The sequence below is a fragment of the Poecilia reticulata genome, chromosome 22 (genome assembly GCF_904066995.2).
Source record: "Poecilia reticulata chromosome 22, P_reticulata-male-v2, whole genome shotgun sequence".
Lineage (NCBI taxonomy): Eukaryota > Metazoa > Chordata > Actinopteri > Cyprinodontiformes > Poeciliidae > Poecilia > Poecilia reticulata.
The window spans coordinates 10,085,029-10,106,693 of NC_088851.1; the positions used below are offsets into that span (position 1 = coordinate 10,085,029).

At 38.8% G+C, this 21,665-nt stretch overlaps 2 protein-coding genes across 6 annotated transcripts; one reads left to right on the forward strand and one right to left on the reverse strand.

The window, feature by feature from the left end:
• Window positions 1-295: 295 nt before the first annotated feature.
• On the forward strand, window positions 296-10,307 carry elavl1a (ELAV like RNA binding protein 1a). Of its 4 annotated transcripts, none has more exons than XM_008399246.3 (7): window positions 296-455; window positions 3,335-3,394; window positions 5,053-5,245; window positions 5,849-5,952; window positions 6,468-6,630; window positions 6,764-6,989; window positions 7,584-10,307. In XM_008399246.3, exons 2-7 carry the CDS (start codon window positions 3,359-3,361, stop codon window positions 7,906-7,908), a joined length of 1,047 nt encoding a protein of 348 aa, XP_008397468.1. In that variant the 5' UTR covers window positions 296-455; window positions 3,335-3,358; the 3' UTR covers window positions 7,909-10,307. The 4 variants fall into 4 exon arrangements, with proteins under 4 accessions (XP_008397468.1, XP_008397469.1, XP_008397471.1 ...); XM_008399247.3 differs by having other exon boundaries at window positions 6,468-6,621; XM_008399249.3 differs by having other exon boundaries at window positions 5,065-5,245.
• Window positions 10,308-10,677: 370 nt separating this feature from the next.
• Window positions 10,678-21,665, reverse strand: slc1a8b (solute carrier family 1 member 8b). Of its 2 annotated transcripts, XM_008399245.3 has the most exons (11): window positions 20,190-21,242; window positions 18,849-18,928; window positions 18,277-18,492; window positions 15,707-15,749; window positions 15,403-15,616; window positions 14,226-14,325; window positions 12,266-12,499; window positions 11,982-12,176; window positions 11,752-11,886; window positions 11,520-11,661; window positions 10,678-11,407 (listed from the first exon to the last, which is right to left on the reverse strand). In XM_008399245.3, exons 1-11 carry the CDS (start codon window positions 20,352-20,354, stop codon window positions 11,261-11,263), a joined length of 1,671 nt encoding a protein of 556 aa, XP_008397467.2. In that variant the 5' UTR covers window positions 20,355-21,242; the 3' UTR covers window positions 10,678-11,260. The 2 variants fall into 2 exon arrangements, with proteins under 2 accessions (XP_008397467.2, XP_081459652.1); XM_081603526.1 differs by lacking the exon at window positions 10,678-11,407 and adding an exon at window positions 21,567-21,665 and having other exon boundaries at window positions 11,652-11,886; window positions 20,190-21,475.

Here is a 21,665-nt window from a genome sequence, read left to right on the forward strand (position 1 = left end):
GTGCTATAGGATGCATTTTATTCACTTATTTATTTAAAGTTGTACCGTTTTTAAAACTGAAAATGAAGTTGTACTTCATACCCAGCACTCTTTATAGCGTTTTACAAAAGAAAACAGGGTTTGTTAATTGTTTCATTTTTCCAAGCATTATAACTGTTTCCAGTAGATGTAAATATATTCGCAATGTTTTTTTTGTTTTGTTTTTGTAATTTGTAATGAACACATAAAAAAAATCAAATTTTCTGGTGGGGATTTTAAATTAGTTTAGATTTGATTTGAGATTCTGGAGGCCGGCCAAGTTAGGACCATGCCGAGTGTGTCCTGCAGAGGCGTCGCGTCGTCACGTCCTCCTTCCTCTCATTCTTCTCGACGTGAGGCCGACTTGAAGGGAACGTTCTCGAGAAGGAATAGAAATAGGAGCGGGGAGTACAAACTGCAAGTACCCCATACAGCTGGTAAGAATTTGCAATGTTCATTTTAATTTTTATGGAAACGCGTTACTGGTCTATTCCTAGGTTTGGGGTTTCGCAAAGGTTATAAAACGCGAGTGAGCGCCATGCTGGTTTTTGGGCCCAGGGAGCCGACGGCTAGCGGTGTTAGCATCCGAGGCCTGTTAGCAGGCCGCTGGGGTTTCGGCGCCGCGACAGACGAACGTTAACAACACGCTCTCTAAAATGGGGATACGGTGCTTCGAGTTAACCTAGCAAATCTCTGTCAGATAGACACGTTTCCTCTAATATTTGCAGTGTTTGTGGTCATTATTGCAATTGAAATTACAAATTCTAATTATTTTAGTTTCAGTGTAATCTCACTGCAAAGCCTTTTATCTTTCTGAGCGGGAACGAACGCATGCAGCTTACTAGCATGCTAGTCAGTAATTCATTGTAATGCTACTCAGGCCTCTGCGCATTACTGAGTCGAAGAAAACGGCATTGGCTAGGAACATAAAAACGGCAAATTCATTAGTTTGTTGGCGCTTTTGTAAAGTTGCAGAGAATAAAAAACACATCTTGCTACTGGCCAGTTTGGAAACTGTTGGTCTTAAAGGATGTTGCTTTACACCATGGCAACGGCATAGTTATTAAGACAACCAATTCAATTTTGCATTAAAGTCGGACCAGAACTGGTTTTGGAAATCTAGCATAAATGTTTGTTTTGGAATAATGCGATTAATTGGCATAGTAATGTTATCAAAGCCCAGTGCTCCAATAAATCTGCGTGTTTTTCCTCCAGAATTTTGGTTTTTAAACTTCCATCTAACATATTTTCCAATTGTAAGACCATTATATCGCCTACAGTCTAATCTTATGGTAGATATTGGCGTTATCCACCGTAAGATATGCCATATGATATACCTTGTGTAGCCTAGGTTGGTTTGTATCAAATAGGTTTATTTTTGGTGATTAGCAGGTATTTGGTGGGGGGAAATTTTCAGAATATGTGGTTGATTTTGTTTAGTGTGTTTTTTAAATTTATTTCTTAAAATTGTACTTAAATATAGTTTTGTGTAAGCAAAACTTGCAACCTCAAGTTCAGTTATGTTTAAAAAAAGCGAATTACACATATATGTTTAGGTATGTTTACATTGTTGGCCTATTCTGTAAACCACTACCTGTAGCACGAAATAAACATCTGTCACTGTATCACAACAAACTTTGCGTTTCCATAAATGTTATCTTAAACACCTAGGTACTTAATTATCTATCTCTCACTTATTGCGTCACGTCAGAACTTTAAAGGTGGTCAAGTAAGAAATAACTAATAAAAAGCTACTTTTTCAAGAAAGCCTTATTGTGATGGAAGTAATTGCATCCCTTTTCTAGTAGTTGGAAAGACATGATACCTGGGGTCTGTATTGGTGTTGATATTTACTTTTTCACCAATTTATTGCAATCCATATTGTTAGATATTATCACATATTGAATCTTTTCTAATATTGTGTAAGCCTAATTCCCGGATCATAATTTGTTTATAGATTGCATCTTACTTGATTTACTAATGGATGATTATTGTCTCTGTTTGAATTTCTACCCGTTTTTCTACCCAGCAGCCTTCATTTAACCAAACCTACGAATACCTGCACACACACCTTTTAGTCGCTGTGTATTTAACCATTTTGTTGTAGCTTGATAATTAATGGACATTAATCATAAATTATTAATCATTGGTTTTTATGAAACAAAACCTCTGATTAAGACCGCACTATATTAGGAAATTATGATGAAGTAAATGACCAGTAACTGTTGAAATGTTCAGAGTGCTGAAAACTCTCATAGTGTTACACCTTTCACATGTTCATCTAAATCCATGTCCAGTTAAGTTTTTGAAGGCGTGTTTAATTCTGAACATTGAGAAAGCCTTCAGTGGATTGTTTGGACTCACTTTTCTTTGCCTTTTCTGTGTTTTTTACGGCTTCGATTTAAATATTATTTCATAGTGGTTTTGGAGTGTAATAGTTGGCCTTTAATTAGAAAAACCCAACTACACAGCACCACAGTGACTGCAATGATGTTATAGTAAAAATGAAGGAGGGCGTTCTACTTCAATGAAGTGTTTTTTTGTTGTTTTTTTTTAAGCAAAGATTAATACATGAATCCTTGGTCAGAGTTTCCCCAAGTGTATTATAAGCCTGGCGGGCCACCAGGCTTTACTTGTGCCCCCTGCAGGCTTAGCATTGCTTATTTATTTAAGTCTTTTTTAAAAATGTTTAAATTTTTTGAGACTTTATAGTTGGTGTTGAGGCGTTAATCTTTCAATACCACGGGATTATCAAGTGATATTTTCAAATTTCCTGTCAACTTTAAAAAAAAATTTAACTCGAAAACACACCGGCCCACCTGAGGAATGACTGCCCTAGCACCCATCCACCAGGCTTAGCAAGTTTTCTGGGGGAACCTTGCTTGGTTGTGTCATTACTTTGGCCCATCATAAAATGGTTATATGAATGAGACTCGTTCAGTCCTTGACTTAACAATCATCCTACAGAGTTTGTGATCTTTTCAGTTAATTTTTTTAGCTTCCTTTCACTCTTCATCTTATTTCATTACCATCCTTTTACCAAACAAGCCACATCTTCACAATCCACATCATGTTCAAACATTGATAGGAATTGCTCCACAATTAAGATTTTGGTTATTTCCAGTTGAGTCTAATTGAAATGAACTATTGCATTTACTAGTCGTTGTAGAACAACTTCTCAAAACCACCATTTTATTTTCAATCAATAACCGATGAGCAGGTTTCTAGTTATCAGAATATTTTCCGTGTTGTGTGCTGTCCTTTCTAGTGTAGCCCAACATGTTTTGTGGCTGACTTTTGTCTTGTTTTCGCTCAGCCTCAGGAGCAGTGAAGTGTCTTCATGGCAGTTCGTCGAGGACACAATAAGTACTTTAAAGTGAGTATTAATCCCCTGCTCCCATTGCAAGCAGTGTAGTAGTCCTTAACCTGTTTGCGAAATATATATATTAAAAAAAAAGTCAAGTGCAAATTGCAGTCGCTGATTTCTAACCCAGCAGAGACTTTTTGCAATTTTGCGTCTACTTATTTCGTGAAAGTGGGTCTATTTTATGGTAAATGTGAAGCGCGCGCACACACACACACACACACACACACACACACACACACACACACACACACACACACACACACACACACACACACACACACACACACACAGCTCCTCCCTCCTTCACTGGTTTGATACAGGACTTTCTTTCATGCTGTGCGTCTCGCTCACTGGAATACACAATCACAGTCCCTTAGTGGTTTGAATGGTCCTCAGTCAGGTTGACTCAGATTAGTTTCCATTTCAGACTTGATTTTAATTCAGCTGGCAGCAGCTGACTTGAAATCCAATTTGAAAACATCATTTTAGAAAAAAGCAGTAGGAACTTTTTGATCTGTTGCCATTCCCTTTCAGTCCTGCTGTTTGCTTTTTATAGATCCCAGATAAACTTTCCAAACTATATTTGACCGATTTAGTAAAGAAAGAAAAATGGGAACAGTGTTGTGCTGTCATTGTGACTAGAGGAACAGCTATTCTGGTAACACGAAGTAATCTCGAGTTGGACCGCTTCCTTCCTGTGACTTTACAGAAAACTGAACATTTTCCACCTTGTACAGCACAAATTTTATTTTATTTATTTAATTCTTGTCTGCTTTGGTAAGTGTCTACAGAGAGACCCACTTAATCTAGTTCAGTGCCTGAGTAATTCAATGTAAAGATGCTTTATTAAAATTGATTTCAATCAATCAATCAAATGTGACTTGTATAGCACATTTCCCATTTCAATGCGTCTTTGTTCTTTTTGTATTATCCAAACAAAACACTGTTTATTTCCTGCCTCTTATTGGGATGTCAATATAAAGACTGGATAAAAGTAATAAAGTTTGGTTAAATTCACTCAGAAAAACAGTAAGAAGTTGATTTCTTTTTTTCTTTTTTTTTTTGTACTGATTGTCAGATTTTTATGTTGAATACAATTAAAAATATTGAAACAAGTTACATTAAATCAATAATTTAATTGCTTATAGTACAGCAACATATACTCCCATGCGTCTGGCCTTTTGCGATTTTTCATTTTGTGCACAAAGTGACTTGGATGATGATGATAGGTTTTATATATGTTGTTCCCTAATACAAAATCATACAATCATCAGGAGCAACAAGGCAGATAAAAAATTGTAAGGGTGCCATGCATGTATCTTTAAGACAAAGGTTTTACTGACATTTACACAAGCATAGATTGTTATTATCGTAAGTGTCGCATAAATGATCAAAAGCATTCAACTCTTTGCTATTTGTCTATTTCAGATTGATATCATTTAAAAATATTCTCTTAAGGAAATTTCTATTTGAAGTGAATACATTTTCAAACCAACTTATATCAATTTCTTGTGTTAAATTGTGTGTGTGATTGATCTGTTCTTTTGTCTTAAAACCTGCATATTGTCACAATACAGAAAAAAATATATACACGTATAATGTATTTCTCAATTCCCCGTTCTGTCTACCCCCGTGTGCTTATCATGGTTTGTTTTTGGTGCCAACTGGCTGACTTGCAGGACGTGTATGAGATGTCGAACGGTTATGAAGATCACATGGGAGGGGATGAGGCGAAGGATGCAAAGACTAACCTGATAGTGAACTACCTGCCTCAGAGCATGACTCAAGATGAGCTGCGAAGCCTCTTCAACAGCATTGGAGAGGTCGAGTCGGCCAAGCTGGTGCGAGACAAAATGGCAGGTAGGCAGAACTGTGAAGAAGAAACACACATGTAACAAACAAGCCAGGGATAAACCATAGAGTATGTAGACTTGACAACAAAAACAAAAACTTTTTATTTGTCAAAGGAAGCCCACAAGACATCATGTGACTCCTAAAGGCCTAATCTCGACCTCGTAAACCTGACAAACCAATCAATGACGTTACATGGGTTACACTCACTTCTTATAGTCAATGGTTTAGACTTTATTTGACCAAAAGTCCTAATTAGCTATGTCAGATTTCTATTTTGAGTGTTTAGGACCTTTTCTTTGTAGATGACCTTATCTTTGTGAGGTTTAGTTCCCGACCTCTTTCCTGGGTTCTCTTTCCTTGCTTGTTCTCTGTTCTTTTAAACTGTTTCAGATTTACTCCCTGCTTAATTTGCTTGTAGTTTTTGACCCACCGTAAGAGTTTTGCTATTGGAAGGAATCCAATTCTCTCTTAACGTTTGACGGTCTGTTTGCTTTGCACACCATGCAATGTTTAAGATTTGTTTTGGTTTTTGATATTTGTTTGCAGATTATTTTGAACTATACAACGTTTTTTTGTTTTATTTTATTGTTTTCCTTTTTTTTTCTCTAGGCCACAGTTTAGGGTACGGATTTGTTAACTATCTTAACCCTAGTGATGCAGAAAGAGCTATCAGTACTCTGAATGGACTAAGGCTACAGTCCAAAACTATCAAGGTAACGTGCAATAAGGTGTTCTACAATTCTCAAAGCAAGGATGTTATTTTCATTTCACTCTCCTGTGGTTCCTGTGCTGTCCGCTAACTAGCTAGTACATGTCAGCCTGACGAAGGGATTGTGACGTCACAACTCACTCGCTTCCCTTTCTGACATGTCTGATTTTGACTGGCCTTTTTATGTATATTTTTTTAACGTTTTAACATATTTATTTTTTGTAGTTATTTAAAAGTTGGATTTCTTTGATTATGGTGCTGTAATTTTTGGTCTGAGCGACAATATGGGAAATCAGAGGCAGAAAAAACTTATTTTTATCAAGTTACTTTAATTTCTTTTTTCGGATATAATATGTTTGTTTTTTTTACGTATCTCTAGTGAAGTTAATATTTTAAAACACTTTAGATAATCGCCAAAGTGTTTTGGTCAAATTTTGCCTCTTTTGGTAAATTTCTTTTAAATTTCGTTCATATCCCACCCAAAATTTAGGCTGATTTAGTATTTATTCCTTCTGCCAGGTTTCATATGCACGGCCCAGCTCTGACACAATAAAGGATGCAAACTTGTATATCAGCGGTCTGCCCAAGGCCATGACTCAGAAGGATGTGGAAGAAATGTTTTCCCGCTTCGGGCGTATCATAAATTCCAGAGTACTTGTTGATCAGGCTTCAGGTACGACAGGTGAATGACTTCCTTGCTTCTCAAAAATTTGGAAACATTTATTCTTTTCCACAAGCCCAAGCCTCCACAGCGCGGGCCTTTTCACGCCGAAGTGTGCTTCTGATGCTGTAACGATTTGCTCCGTTGTTCCCAGGTGTGTCCCGCGGCGTGGCTTTTATCCGGTTTGATAAGCGAGCCGAGGCCGAAGAAGCCGTCAAGAGCCTGAACGGCCAGAAACCGCCTGGCGCCGCCGAGCCGATCACGGTGAAGTTTGCGGCCAACCCGAACCAGGTGAAGAACACACAGCTCATCTCTCAGCTCTACCACAATCAGTCGCGGCGCTTCGGGGGGCCGCTCCACCACCAGGCACAGCGGTTTAGGTGAGAAACATTGGAAATATTTAAATAAAATTCATACTGATGTGGTAAAGATTGCCTAGTCTAGTGCTGGAATAAAGTTCTGCAGCCATATGTTATTACATTACAACTTAACATTTGAGTGTTTCATTGTGACTTTATGTGATCAAATAAAATCACACATTTTGCTGTTTAAGATCTGAAAAGTGTGGCATGCATTTTAACGTTGAGATTACCTCACCTGCAGCTACAGATTAAATTTTAGTGTCTGATGGAGCCTCTTAAGACTGAATGTTGTAATCCAGTCTTGGCTCTATTTTACACTTTTTTTAAAAAGTATTTTCCCTTCCACTCTGACCCCACATCATGATGATGCCACTACCATGTTTTATGGGTGGGCAAGCAGCATTCAGAGTTGCACATACTGTTTTTATAGGATGGCAAAAATCTCAGTTTTTTTCTTATCAGAAAAGTTTTAATATTTCTTCCAATGTACAATTGTCTTACTTTCCATTGATCCAATAAACAAAATCCAGTTAATTAATCAATTGTCAAGTTACAAAGTGTAAGCCATTCTCAGAGTATTCCTAAGTGTATGCAAATCCTTGCGGTTGCCAGGTTTTCTCCTATGGGCGTTGACCACATGGGGGGCATGGGAGGCGTGAACGTTCCCGGGAACAACTCCTCCGGCTGGTGCATCTTCATCTACAACCTGGGCCAGGACGCAGACGAGAGCATCCTGTGGCAGATGTTCGGCCCTTTCGGCGCAGTCACAAATGTCAAGGTGATCCGTGACTTCAACACCAACAAGTGCAAGGGCTTCGGCTTCGTTACCATGACAAACTACGAGGAGGCGGCCATGGCCATCACCAGCCTGAACGGGTACCGGCTCGGAGATAAGATACTGCAAGTGTCCTTTAAGACTAGCAAGGGCCACAAGTAGAGTGATTTGGACAATGGGTGTAGAGGGGTGCAGTAAACGTGCTGTGTCAGGATTTTTTTTTTTCTTCTCTCTCTCTCTCTCTCTCTCTCTCTCTCTCTCTCTCTCTCTCTCTCCGTAGAAAGGTAAATTTAAATGCCAAAAGCTGGCATATTTTTGGTTTAATCATATTCAGAGTAAACTGAGAATTTCGGTCTTCTGCACCTTTGTACTTGTCTAAAAACAGTGTCTATTTTTTTTTCTTGTCTCTGTTGTTTTTCCAGTATCATTCTACTCTTTTTGGAGGGTATTATTATTATTGTCACTCACTTTCAGTTTATTTTGAGTGCGTAAAGACGTAATCCCACAGATAGACTTTTGAAATTGTTCTCTGAAGCTAAAATACTGTTATGTTATATGTGTTGCATGATTCTCATTTAGGAAAGCATGAGGACGACAGAGGGCTCATTACTGGGCAAAGATGATTTAAACAGGAAACCTGCGAGTTGTTTAAGGCAAAGACAATTCAGTGGTTAATATAGAGCTAAAAAAAACAATCTGATCTGTTCACGTAGAAACGGATGCCTTAAATTGTCATAAATCGAAAACCGATCTGTTTGGCGTAAAAGAGCAAAGCACTTTTAACCAGTTATTTGAAGTTGCTCTGGTTACCGACCTTTTTGATGCTAACGTAAAATATTAGTTCAGCCTCTGACCAACATTTTAACTAAGAGGAGCTTAGAAGCAAACATCCTTTTTGCTTTGGTACCCCTAAAAGTGTATTTTATTCTTTGTTGTATTACATGAGTCTTGTTTAAAAAAATAAATAAATAAATAAAAATACAATAAATAAGACTAAAAACGGACCAAAGCCAGAGATCTAACAAATCAAGATTTTTCTAGTGTGATTTAGTAAATTAATATTTTGGATAAATCTTTTTCGAAGCGGTACTGACGTCTCTGATGCTTGCTGACATCAACCCCCTGTTCAGTTCTCCTGTTTTCTTTTTGTTTGTTTCCTTTTCAGTTATTTTCTTTTGTTTTAGTTACTTTTCTTTGTAGAGAGCTACATTTTTGTTTCACTATAACTTACAAAGGAGAGCTCATCTTAAATTTGTAGGAAAAATTAATGGCCTTTGTTAATTTAGGTTTGCTTTTGTTTGTTTCTTTGATTTTTGATTGTTTCATTATAACTATTAAACCATTAAATTTTCTTTCGTTTTGCTGAACATTTTGTTTGGTTTGTTTCTTTTATTTATTTGAACATTTATTTTGAGTTTTGTTGTTGTTTTCCTTTTTCTTTTTTTCCAGAGCAGCGATTCTTCAGTGGGGGAAAAAAAAAAAAACGTCCCAACGTTTTCTGATCATTTTGAACGACATGGCAACAAGATCACATTAAAATATTCAAAATTAAGTGGACCAAAACCAATTCAGACAATTTTGGGGAAATGTTCAGACTACATAGACATTTCAAGAGGAAAGTGAGTTTCTGGTACATAAGAAATAATAATAATAAAAAAATTAAGCCTCTGTCAGGCAGGATTAGAAAATCTAGTCTATATTAGATGCAAGAATCATCTCCAAGAATCTTAGAGTGATGCACATTGAATATTTTCTAGGCTGATTCATTGTGGTTAGGTAAAGTGACAAGTTTTATTTCATGAAAATATTTTAATGATATGTGAAAATCTGCTCATATGTGAGCAGATGTTGCTTTTATCGAGTGAGGTTTGAATTGTGTTTAATGTTTCTGCTTACGTCAAATGATTTAGGAACGCTCTTGGCGTAAAAAAGTTCAGCATGACTTTGTTTTATTGAAGTTTAACAGAAACTGGCCCAAGAGACGTTTGGTTTATATTTAAAGCCACTTTTTAAATCCAACACTTAATTGAATTCAAATAGTAAGTTTCCACCCTATTTTAGGTAATTTGATTTATAAAATTCATATAAATTCTTAAAAATAAGACATTTTGCTTCCTAATATTCATATTTATGTCACCGTCCTTACCTCTGTGCAATATTTTAAGGCTTGCTTAAAGCAGGCGATAGTCTTGAACTTCTTTTTTTACAGGTTCTGTTTTTTACTGACATGTTAGTGCTTTTGTTCTTTTCTTTCTGCAGTCTTGTTTGATATGTATGAAATGTTGAGGTTTGTTTCAGAGGCAGTTGAAACATTCTGCAGTCTGCCTTAATTTATATGATAAAATAGTGTAAAATACAGGAAGTGGCATTTATTTATTTGAGTGTACGCCATTATACTTGATACATATTCTAGTGTTTTTAATGGGTTATTGACTTGTTCTTTTTGTTATGAACATGTTTAACACTATGTTCAAGTTCATTAATGTCTGCTAACTTTGATTAACTTCATTAAATGTGGGAAAATTACAGAATTACTAAAATTAAATGTCTTCAGAAGCCTACTGTGAATTTTGTTTAGTGGTTGTTGAACATCTGTAGCATTTTGTCATAGGTTAAAAATGCCATGTTTAAATGTTTTTTTTAATTTAACAATCTGTTTACCTAAGTTATTGAAGCTATTCAAGAACATTTTTTAAAAATCTAAACCAATCTTTATTATTATTTATTTTGGTAAAATAAGAGAAATCAAAAGGGAAAAGTCTGAATAGTAAAGTTTAATAACAGCAAGCATTGTGTGTTTTGTATCTGATCTGTAAAATGTCCTGAAAATAGCATATGCACAATAACTACAGTGCATTACTGAAGGGTAATACTACCTGGAGGATAACACAGAGAACCTCTAGAAAAATTAAATGTGAGAAAAACAAAATCTTCTCTTGGAGTATTGCAGAATTTTATTACAAAACAAACACAGATCTCAAAGTACACGTATAAAAACAGAAATGATTCTGTACATTCAACATTCAAATCAACTTTTCTGCATTGATTTTGATAGTTTTTTTGTTGTTTTTTTTAAACATACAATGTCTTAACTTCCTGTTTAGTTTTCTAAACGGTTTCTATTAACATTCAAGTCTTCCCATTTATTAGCTTCATATTAAGGCAGCTTAAAACCTTACAATCAAACTCGGAGTCAACTTTATAAGGACTGTTTGTATCTGCTTGTCACCACAGGTCGATCGGTATTCACTCGTATCACATCTGGTTTATTCGTACTTCAGGTTCACATTATATGCTCCCCTCATCCAGTGTATACAGTAAAGGAAGTTTTCTTAACTCATCATGGCACTGGCAAAATATACGTTAATTAAGCCACTCCGCCTTGACCCCTCGGTTTGCTATGAAGATATACTGTATTCCCTCCCAGAACTAAGCTCCCTGTGCTTCAAGTATGTCCTCTGGAGATGAATGAATCTCATGAATCCCTTTCAGTTCCCTCAGTAACACGGAGGGCTCAGACTTGGCAGAGATTGTAGCAGGGCACGGGCCTCTCCAGCACGTTGTCCCCATCCACCTCGAACACGTAGTCGCAGCGGTGTGCGATCAGAGGCGCATCGGACATGGCCACGCTCTGATTGCCAAACGAGATCACGGTGTCTCTCTGGAGGGAAGAAGACAGCGGTATAATAGTTAGTGAGGTCGACTTTTCTTTTTAGTCAAGATCTACAGAGGAGTTCAGGCTGGTCATAATAATGAACAGAAACAAATCTTACCCTTTCCTTACTGACAGAAGAACCAGCAGAAGAATTGGCTGCAGCAGCTGCTGCTTTGTCAAAGTCCTTTTTGCACAAGTGCGCCATAATCCCAGCTGCTAACGCGTCACCCAGAACGTTGATCATCGTCCGAAACCGATCGCTGCAACGCCAAGCGAGAAAAACCTTCACTCGCTGCCCAAGATGCCACCACCTGCTTCTTTTTTTTTCTTAAATGTTAGGTCAGACTTACAGAACCCAGTCGATAGCCACGATCAGGGAGATGTCCGCAGGCGGTAACCCCACAGAGGTCAGGACTATCACCATGGTAACTAAGCCTGCTTGAGGTATGCCAGCTGCCCCGATGCTAGCTGCTGTTGCTGTAATACTGATGCAGTGGACAACAAAAAAGACAGATGGAAGATGTTAGTTGGTTCTAAACAGAACACCTGGCAGGACTGTATCCTCAGTGTCCATCCTCACCTAATGGTTACCAGCTGGCCAAAGTCCAAGTCGTACTCATTGACCTGAGCGATAAATATGGCTGCCACGGCCTCGTACAAGGCCGTCCCGTCCATGTTGATGGTGGCTCCCACCGGCAGGACGAAGCGGGCGATCTGCCGGTCCACCCCGCAGTTCTCCAGGAGACACTTCATTGTGATCGGCAGCGTGGCTGAACTACAGAGAAATACGGCCAGTCGCGAATTAGGTGAGTTTTGTCAAACTGAACTTCTTCAATTTTAAGAATGAATCAACGACTCTCGCACCTGGACGAAGTCGCCAGAGCAATGACGAGGGCTTGCAACAGGCCTCGGATGTACGCAAAGGGGTTTTTGCGGGTGAAGAAGTAGTAGAAGAGAGGCAGCAGGATGAGGCCGTGCACGAACAGACCAGCCAGGACGGTGATGAAGTACATGCCCAGTTTCTCTCCCAGGTGGGCTGGGTCGTGCATGTCCAGGATCTTTCCTGCGACCAGGAACACGATGCCAAAGGGGAAGTACCTGCAAAGGGAAGAGAGGAAACCTTGTTTTCATTTTATTGATCAACCTAAACACAAGAAAGAATCTACCGATTACAAAGCAATTAAATGTTGATTAAATGCCAAGTCCCCTCTGGTATTGTAGAGAACATCCCCTCCTTTTGATGGTGCATCTTTTTATCATCTAAATTTTTATGTTTTCTCAGACAGTGCCCTTACCAATACATAATGGCGCAGAGCAAAAGTATGATACAGCGCTCTTGTTTTTTTTGCTTTCTTCTATTGTTTTGAAGACCACAAACTACATAATTGTACTTGTGTAATTATGTAAAAAAAAATAAAAACTTGCGCTTGTTCATGCTCAATATTTCTTTATTAGTCTTCTATTTTTTTTAAAGTCCCTAAAAATCTTACTGGGAATATAGGTCACAAAGTAGCATTTTGAAAAGTCATTAGCTTCTCCACACCTTTATTTCTTCATTATTGTCATAAACTGACTGTAACAGTTCACTAGGGGTAAAATTAAGCTTTATCTCCCCCTGCTGGACATATAGTAAATTGTATTCTGCCATGGCTTCACGTTAGAGTTTAAAAATGGAGCTGAAAAAATGTAGTGAAAAATTAAATGCAACACACAACTAACCAATGAATTGTGTCTAACACTATTTCACTGATGCAGATTCAAATGCATATTTTTTTGTGACCGTGATTAAAACGGCTCATTTGTCAAATGGACTCCACATTTGGACATTTTTGTCTTATTAGGCTACTTCATGCTGACACATCTTCACTTTTTTTTTTCCAGACATACACCCTCTTTGTATTTCCTCAGATTATATTTCCCTGATTTTAAAATGGGGTTGATGCTCTGAAACAATGATGTGACAAAAACAGAAACACATTTTGCAAGAACCCTTTTCAAATCACCGATAGTTCAGCACAACAACCTTTCTGAGGGAAATACCAAAATGTCAGCGAAGACGAGAGTCCCTGGGACGTTGCCTGGAAATAATTTAGGATGATTTTGCAATGTGAACAAAATATATAAATCCATCAGTACCATTTTAATCCCAGCACACCAAAGTATTTAGCCTTTTTGCTACTTAAATACCACAGCATCGTCTGCAAAAAGTATCATCAAGAAAGGTTTTCCTCCAAAAGCAGATACTTAAAGCAGTGGATTACCAAGTTTGCCTTGAAACAATCTGACCAAGCCGACCTCAACCTCACGGAACACTTCTGGGATTAACTGCGACACAGACTGAACCGAACCTTTTCATCCAGCAGAGGTGGCTGACCTCGCTAATGCTCCTGCGGCCGCTGCCAGATCTCAGAAGAGCAGAGGCTGTAATAGCAGATTAATGCTCGTGGCTTTGGAATTAGATGCTCGTAATCACACATGGCTGTGGTGCACAGGTGGATGTGATGTTCTGCATTGAGGGTTGGGGGTAGGGAGGGGGGGATCTCTGCTGGCCACAATGCCAACCACATCCAGTTAGGTGAATTGAAACCAATCTTGTTTCTAGAAGTTCGTCTTCGCCATTGTCGCATTTCTAGCAGGATTACGTGTGAAGCCATGAGGACTGCTCAGACATCTCTGCTCACCATTCAGCCATTTCTTTGATAAGATTTATTTCTCAACCTAATCTGGCTCCGCCATGTGATCGGCGGGATGTTTTTAGATGCATTAGATTGCCAGTAATGGCTCTTTTTTAAGAGAATGCATGCGAGTGAAAGTACAAACTCACCACATGGCCGCATTAATGATCTTCATCACGCACTCGTTTATGCACTGGCACACGTTGACCAGCGGCAATCCACGTTCGCCCATCTTCCCCAGCAGCAGACCTGAGATCAGACACAACGAAGATTCATTTGTTTCAGTCAGCAGATGTTTCTACTGTTTCACGAGTGTATAAACACATTTTCAGGTTTTCTTTTATGCTGAAAGGCAGAATTTTTTATTAGTCTCTTCAAATTCAGAAGTTTGTATAAATCAAGACTGAGATGCTCTTAAACAGTTTGAGATATCCCAGATGATGATGTCATGCTCAGTAAGCTACTTAAAGGTAAAATCGCACGATTTAACTTTGATGTGGCCACACGTGTGAATCTTAAGGCGGCACCTCAAACACACTGTGACATCGTGGGAAAATAAAAGGAAGAGCGTTGTGGATCTCCAAAAAGTCAGGACCATTTCCAAAAGCCCCAAAAAAACCACATTTATCTGTTCAATTAAGTCCCATTAAAGACACAATGAGAATGTTCAAAAGAGGAACTCAACAGTTCCTCAAACTGTTGAGGAAGATTCACTCTCTGTACCACATATGGTACATATGGTGTAAAGATGCTGACTGAAGATGGTGAAATAGTCATTATCCTCAGGGAAGCCAGTCTTTCACTCACACTGGATAAAAGTTCACTCAGCAGAGAAGAAGCCATTATGCCAAAAGCAACACAACAGGGTACAGAGGAGGCAGCATCATGTGTAGGTGATTTACTGCAGCAGGAAATTTCATAAGTTGCATCGCAAGGACAGAACGTCATGCTAGAGTACTGAAACAGCATCAGGAAAATACACTTTGTGTGCAAAGTGGATCCTTCAAATGGACAATGTCTCCAATCAAATCAAGAATAGAGTCAATGACAGCAGCTGCCTGGCTAAAACTCCAGAAACGAAGCCTGTGGAGATCACTTAAAAGGCAATTCGACAACTAATAAAACCTCTGTAAAACTCTTTTCTTGTTCTTCTGTTTACTAAATAGTGGGACAGTGAGGAAGTAACAGAGAAGATATCAAACGGTTACAAAGAAATGCTACAAAACAACATATTTCGAGTAAGATTACATTTATAAGTTACGCCATTGTTTCTGATCTCTTTTTTCCTCCTTTATTTTGGTTTTAGTTTGGAGGTGAATCTCTTACCCATGGTAGCTGAGAAGATGACAATCCCCAACACGTTCATGCCTTTGCTCGTACTGGGAACGATTTTATACTTGATGTCGGGCGCGGGAGTGATCTCCAGGAAAACAGGGTGGCCGAGTCGGGGGTTGTGATAATCAGGCATGACGTAGACAAAGTTGGCCTGAGACTCTTTCTCGTTGGAGCTCTGCACACTTGGCACCAGGTCCGTCCGGTACTGAAACAAAAATAAAATTTAAGATTTAAACTGGTCGCCATCATCTGGCATTAGTTTTTAAGGTGTTCTGTGTTTTTTTTTGCCTCTCACCTGCTGAAATGTAGCTTCAATTAGATTTGATGGGATCATGTTCCTGGAGAAGACAACAAACATAAAACCACAGGTTAAAACACTGCAGAAATATTTTTTAGTACACTTGCAAAATAAGATTAAAAAAATAAAAATTCCTGGCAAAACATATGAGTCTGTTGCATTTTCTTTTCTGTGTGTGTGAGATTAAGATTATGAATCTTACATTAGAAATGCACGTTAATGGCTTAAACGATTGTTTTGTTTTTTTCAGGTTTTGTAATTATAAAAGCCATCTGCATATTCTGTTTGCAGATGTAAACATTCATATGAAAAACACATTTCTTCATTAAACTACAATGTACCATAAATATTAAAAGAAAGTAAAAAAGACACAGACTTGGCAGAAGTGGCATCCTGCTCCTCAAAGTCAAGTTTTTGTGGATTAATATTTTGCTTCAATTACAGCAAGTTTTTGACTGGGCCAGTCTAGCACATAAATATGCTATGCTAGGCTAGGCTAGGCTAGGCTATGCATTTGCTTTTCCAAACCGCTCCATTAACAGTGTGTTTAGATTATTGTCTTGCCGGAAGGTGAAAAGGTTAGTTAGGTTATGAACTATGTGTTCAACGTGTTTCACCATTCATAGTTTTACATTTAAAAAGTTTTATTTTGATCCTATTAGCATATTTTCCCTACAAATCTTGTGGCTACCTGCAATCCTGATTCTTTGTATTTATACTTAGATTAATTTAGTCACATGTGAACTCTTGTTTTTTTTCCTGACGACAGCAGAACAAAGGATCCACTTAAATTACCCCAAACAGCAGTAAGAGGTTTACAGGTCGAGGCAGCAGCCTGTCTTGGGACTGCATTTATTTATACAGCAGGCGTCAGAGGGCCCTGCAGCTACGTCATCAGACACGTAACATGGCTGAAAAGTACAAACCGCACATCTCTGCAGTATAATTAGTTTTAAGACGAGGGTATTAGTCGCGCCGGGCCTGGAGAGCCGGGCCGTAAGCCGGAGCACGCTGTGACTTCTTTCTCCCGTAGTGAAGCTGCACAAAGAGCTTCTGGGAAGCTTCAGGCTTAGCAGATCACAAATAATTGCCGTATTTTTAGACCCAACTGCAGCGTAGAAGTGATGCTGCAGTTATTCTTCAGGAATTATGTCTCACTCCTTTAATGACACTGTGCTAAAACGGTCACTTAACCAAGATATTTTACTGGATTTTCATTTAATTTCAATTCAAATGTGCCACCATGCTGTTTAGTCGTAGGCTACCATCTTTGAAGGAGGCGCTCGCAGTTGCTTTAGGGGAAATCCCATTCTCTGCTTTCCTTTAACATTTCGGTTCTGTAAACTGTAATGGAAGGTGAGTTTGAGTCATGTTCTGGTTTCTCCCTGTGCATGCATGGCTTCTCTCTGGGTACTCCAGCTTCCTATGACAACTCAAAAACTTGAATGCTAGCTTAACCTGTGTGCAGGTTATTTTTCTTGTGTGTTTCTGTTCATTAACATTTTCACATTTTCTTGCATTATGGCCAAAAGAATCACTGTACCTACTGCATTTACAGAAGTGCAGTTAAAAAAAATGCATGGTTTGAATCTTCTGAATTTTGAATTGTCAAGTCTGGTCACAGATTATCAATTGTATTTAGGCTTGGACTTTGACTAGGTCACTCTAACACACAAAGATATTCTGGTTTAAAATCTTCCAATGCAGCTCTGGCTGAGTGTTTTGAACTCCTCACCTGTCTGGATGCTTTTGCATCCTTCTACAGTTTTCTTTTTACTTTTTACAGTGATTGTATATCATCTATCTTCCCGTGAAAACTGACCATCTTGTCCCTGCTCAGGAAACAAGGTTCAAGCCACGCTTCAAGACGTTAAAGTGTTATTTTTCGGAGTAGTTAGTTGTCTTCATGCCTTATTTTTCCAACTTTAAATCGGTATTCATGAGAATGCTTTTTAAACCAAGGTTTTGTTTTTGAACTTCATTCACAAGGATCGTATTTTTCAAGTTCATACAGTAATAAAATAATAGCCTTCCCATCGACAGATTTTCTCTGCTTCTCTGATTAATGCTCTCTGAAAAATGTTAGCAGTAAAAGGTTAGTAGTTGTTGGCGTATTTTTAATTTTTTCATGGGTGGGATGACTAATTTGTGTGTTTTTGTAGCTTAATTTTGATTTAAACAAATCCACGCTGTGTCGCTCTGTCATCGTGATGCTGTTTATTCACTAATGTTTTCTAAGAAACATCAGAGACACAAAACAGTTGGATTTTTTGTAAAAAAAGAAAAGAGAAATGGAATGGAATGGAAGTGGAAACCATTCCACTTCATACTGGAGCAGTACGCTGTGCTCCATTGCATTATCCCAGTTCAATATATCGCTATTTTAATGTGATTAAACACTTAAGTAATTGAGTAACGAGTCATTTTGCAAAGCATTAGGATCACTGCCTACTTGAACAAAGTTGTAAAACTTTTCTAACTACTAATTTGCGCTCGTATCCTGCTCACAAAGCAACGTCGGTTCATTTCTGAGCAGTTTTTTTTCTTTTGAACGTGTGAGCGCTGACCTGATGAGGTCAAGCAGAGCGTCGGCGGAGGTCATGACGGGGCCCGTGCTTCCATGGTGACTGTCTTTCTCTTGCCCCGTCCCCGGGTGAATGATCAGCACCAGGACGATCCCCACAATCACGGCGATGAAGGTTGTCCACAGGTAGTACGTTATCGTCAGGACACCCAGGCGGCCGCTGGCCTTCGTGTCCATGGCCGACAGGCCAGACATGAGACTGGATGGGAGATTAGAAGCCATAAGATCAAACTTGTCACGTTCTTTTAGCTTTAACTACTTTCTAGTTGTCAACTTTTTTTTTTTTTTAGCTATTTGGGCTGAAGATTTTCTCTCATGCTGTCCGTTTGAAGCTCAACCGTTAAATCAGTTGTGTTCGGTTCATAATTGACAGATTTAACTTTGTGAACATTTTTAAGCTAAAATCAAGATTGCTATCTGTTATTACCAACAATGAAAGACTGCAGGTGTAATTTCGGCAGCCAAAATACCACAATAATAATAACTTTTCAGACAATATTGACCAACAACTTTATCTCACGTAGGTTTGGTCCAACGCATTTAACAGGTTCTTACCTGGAAGTGATGAGAGGCAGAATTAACATCTTCAACATCCTCATCAATAATTCTCCAGGGAAAGAGAAATAGATCTTTGCCTGCAAACAAGTCAGACAGAGTTAGGTAAATAAAGCTCATAATAATTGCATTTTGGAGATTTTTTTTTTATTTTTATGTATTCGGTCCAACCTGGCTGTCTTCTATAGAAGAAGATATATGATCATTAGAAATTAAAACTGAACTGCAGAGTGATTGTGAAACCTCTTTGCAAAATAGATGATTCGGACAATTGTAGACATATGGATAGTGGTAATTGTGTTTTTATGATGCGACGCACCTTGAACTACCTTGTAGCTCAAATGTGCCGTGTAAAAAAACTTGATTGATTCATCAATAGCTCCCAAGCGCTTCAGCTAGCGAGCTAACCCAAAATCAGTTGAACAGATGTTCAATAACTAAGCATCATCAACAGCAAATACAAGTTTTTATCTGTCTGTGTAATATTTATAATCTGAACATTTTTACCATAATCTTATTTGTTTTAATGTCTGAAGAGGATTTCTACACTCTACTATCCTCTACAAATTGATCTAAGTGAATAGTCACTCAATAAAGACCTATTGCAAGGGCGATTTGGCTTTGCATTGATTCTTATGTAATTATTTGTTCAGTCAGTAAGCTTCCTTCAGCCTGAAGGATTTCCTTGCAGAACCATTCTGGTGTTGCGTCAATAAGTCAGTTCCTGTCCAAAAGCATTAAGCTCCTAAGAATACCTCACCTTACCGTGACCAGCAGTTCAGAACAAGAAATACTGCACAAACCGAGCAATGAATATCTGCTTAGTTTGTGCAGATAAAATTAATTTCCAGTTGTATATCAGGTAAATAACTTAACAACAAAAATAATTACATTAAAGAACAACTAAGTCAGCATCAATGGGAAAATGAAACCATCTCTTTAAAACTGATATTAAGCAGAAAAAAACAGATTTAATACTCACCCATTATTTGAAATAATAGTGATGAAACTAAACCAAATTATTTGAGAAGTTTAAGATCAGAAATTCTTCTGGATCACTGATTGTGAGTTAATGACAGACATATATTTATATAATTTTATGTTTTATAGTAATTATAGACATTTAAACTGTCTCTGTGTGTTTTGAGATCTGACCTGACCTTCTTGTTGCCTGTTGCGCTCACTTGCATAACTGACTTTCACTAATGCCTCAGCACAGTTTTACAGGCGCTTGTGCTCTTCTTTCACACATTTCACAATCTAACAGAGTACTTTTATTTAAAATCTGATACTTCTTTGCTTCTTGGTGCTGATTTCACCTTTTCTCTTCCCCGTTCGTACCTGCGTGGAGAGGTTGAACGTCCTCAGGGCAAATCCAAGAACGCAGCCGGTGATGACGGCGAACACGGACAGAGTCAGCAGCCCGTTCCTTTTACAGTAGTCCTTCACGTACTCCCTGACTTTCACAGACACCACGCGTTTAAACATCTTCTTCCACGTCTCCATCCCTGCTTCAGGGTCGGTCCTCAGCCCAGCCGTGGGCCCCCCGCCCCGCTTAGAGTCCACTGACGGCCGAAGGCTCTCCGAGGGCCTCACGGTGTCTGAGTGTGTCCCAACAGGAAAGTGAGTCAGGGGACAGAATGTGAACCTGACCTGATGCGGGTCCCGCTAAGCACTGAGGAGCTCATCCAGTCTGAGGGAGGAAGTGTCGACAGACTGATTCCCGGTAAAGCATCGGCTAAAAGGATTATCCCTATCTCTCTCTAATAGAGGCTCCTTCACAGCCACAGAGGCTTACTGGAGAGGTTAAAGGAAAGACAACAGCACCAATTAGTGCCCCCATTCATAGCCCATTGCAGATTACTGGTACCCACCTCCAAGCCTTCCCATTCATGAAACCAGAGCCCAACTCTATGATGCCTTTGATATCTTCAAGAAAACCCAACGTTTCACTTACATTAGCGTGACTTACTAATATTTTTAAGCTTCAGAAATTACATTTATATCAATAATACACGTCGATATTTAATGAATGATTACATATATCTGGAATTGACCTACAGAAAATGAAGAAATGCGTGTTTTTCTACATCTCTGTTATTATAAAGTAGGATCGAGAGTGACGTCCAAATGCCGCAACCGCAGCTTGTCTTTGTTCTCCCAGTTGTTGGTCTATTTCTGTGACCTGTTTGCATGACTTCTTAACTCTGCAGTCAATCGACGTCTACTGACGTCTCTGGCTGCGCGCTGATCCAAGCAGGGATGCCAACATCAGCCTGTCCTGCCAAACAATGGCCGTCCACGTCAACTGTGAACAATCCAATAAAAGCTAATCTGTGCTTTGGAGGAACATGACATGGTACAAACCAGAAAGATGTCCTTTAAATACATCAGTACTTTGTTGGAAAACGTACCAGATCTACTGCCGCTGAATCTAGATGGAGTTCCTGAGAACAAACTTGAAACTCTGTATATCAGAAGTTTAGGAGGCTGTCCAGGTTTCTGCAGGTACCAACTGAGATCAGGACCAATATTTGAACTTCCTGTGGCGCTGATGGTCACAGTCGCTCCAACACTGACTGACTTTGATGGTTCAGACTGAGTCAGAAAATTATTGGCAGATGATGCTGAAAAGAGAAATGAGCAATGTTAAAGGAAAACAATAATAAGTACGAGTTCAAACAAAACTTGATAGCTACATTTAAAAGTCAGTCTGACCCTGAGTGAGAAAACCCAACACAACCATCAGAGCTAGTGGAGACGTCATCCTGATGCAGGTTTCAGTGTCGGAGCTCAAACACACTTTGGACTTTCTGC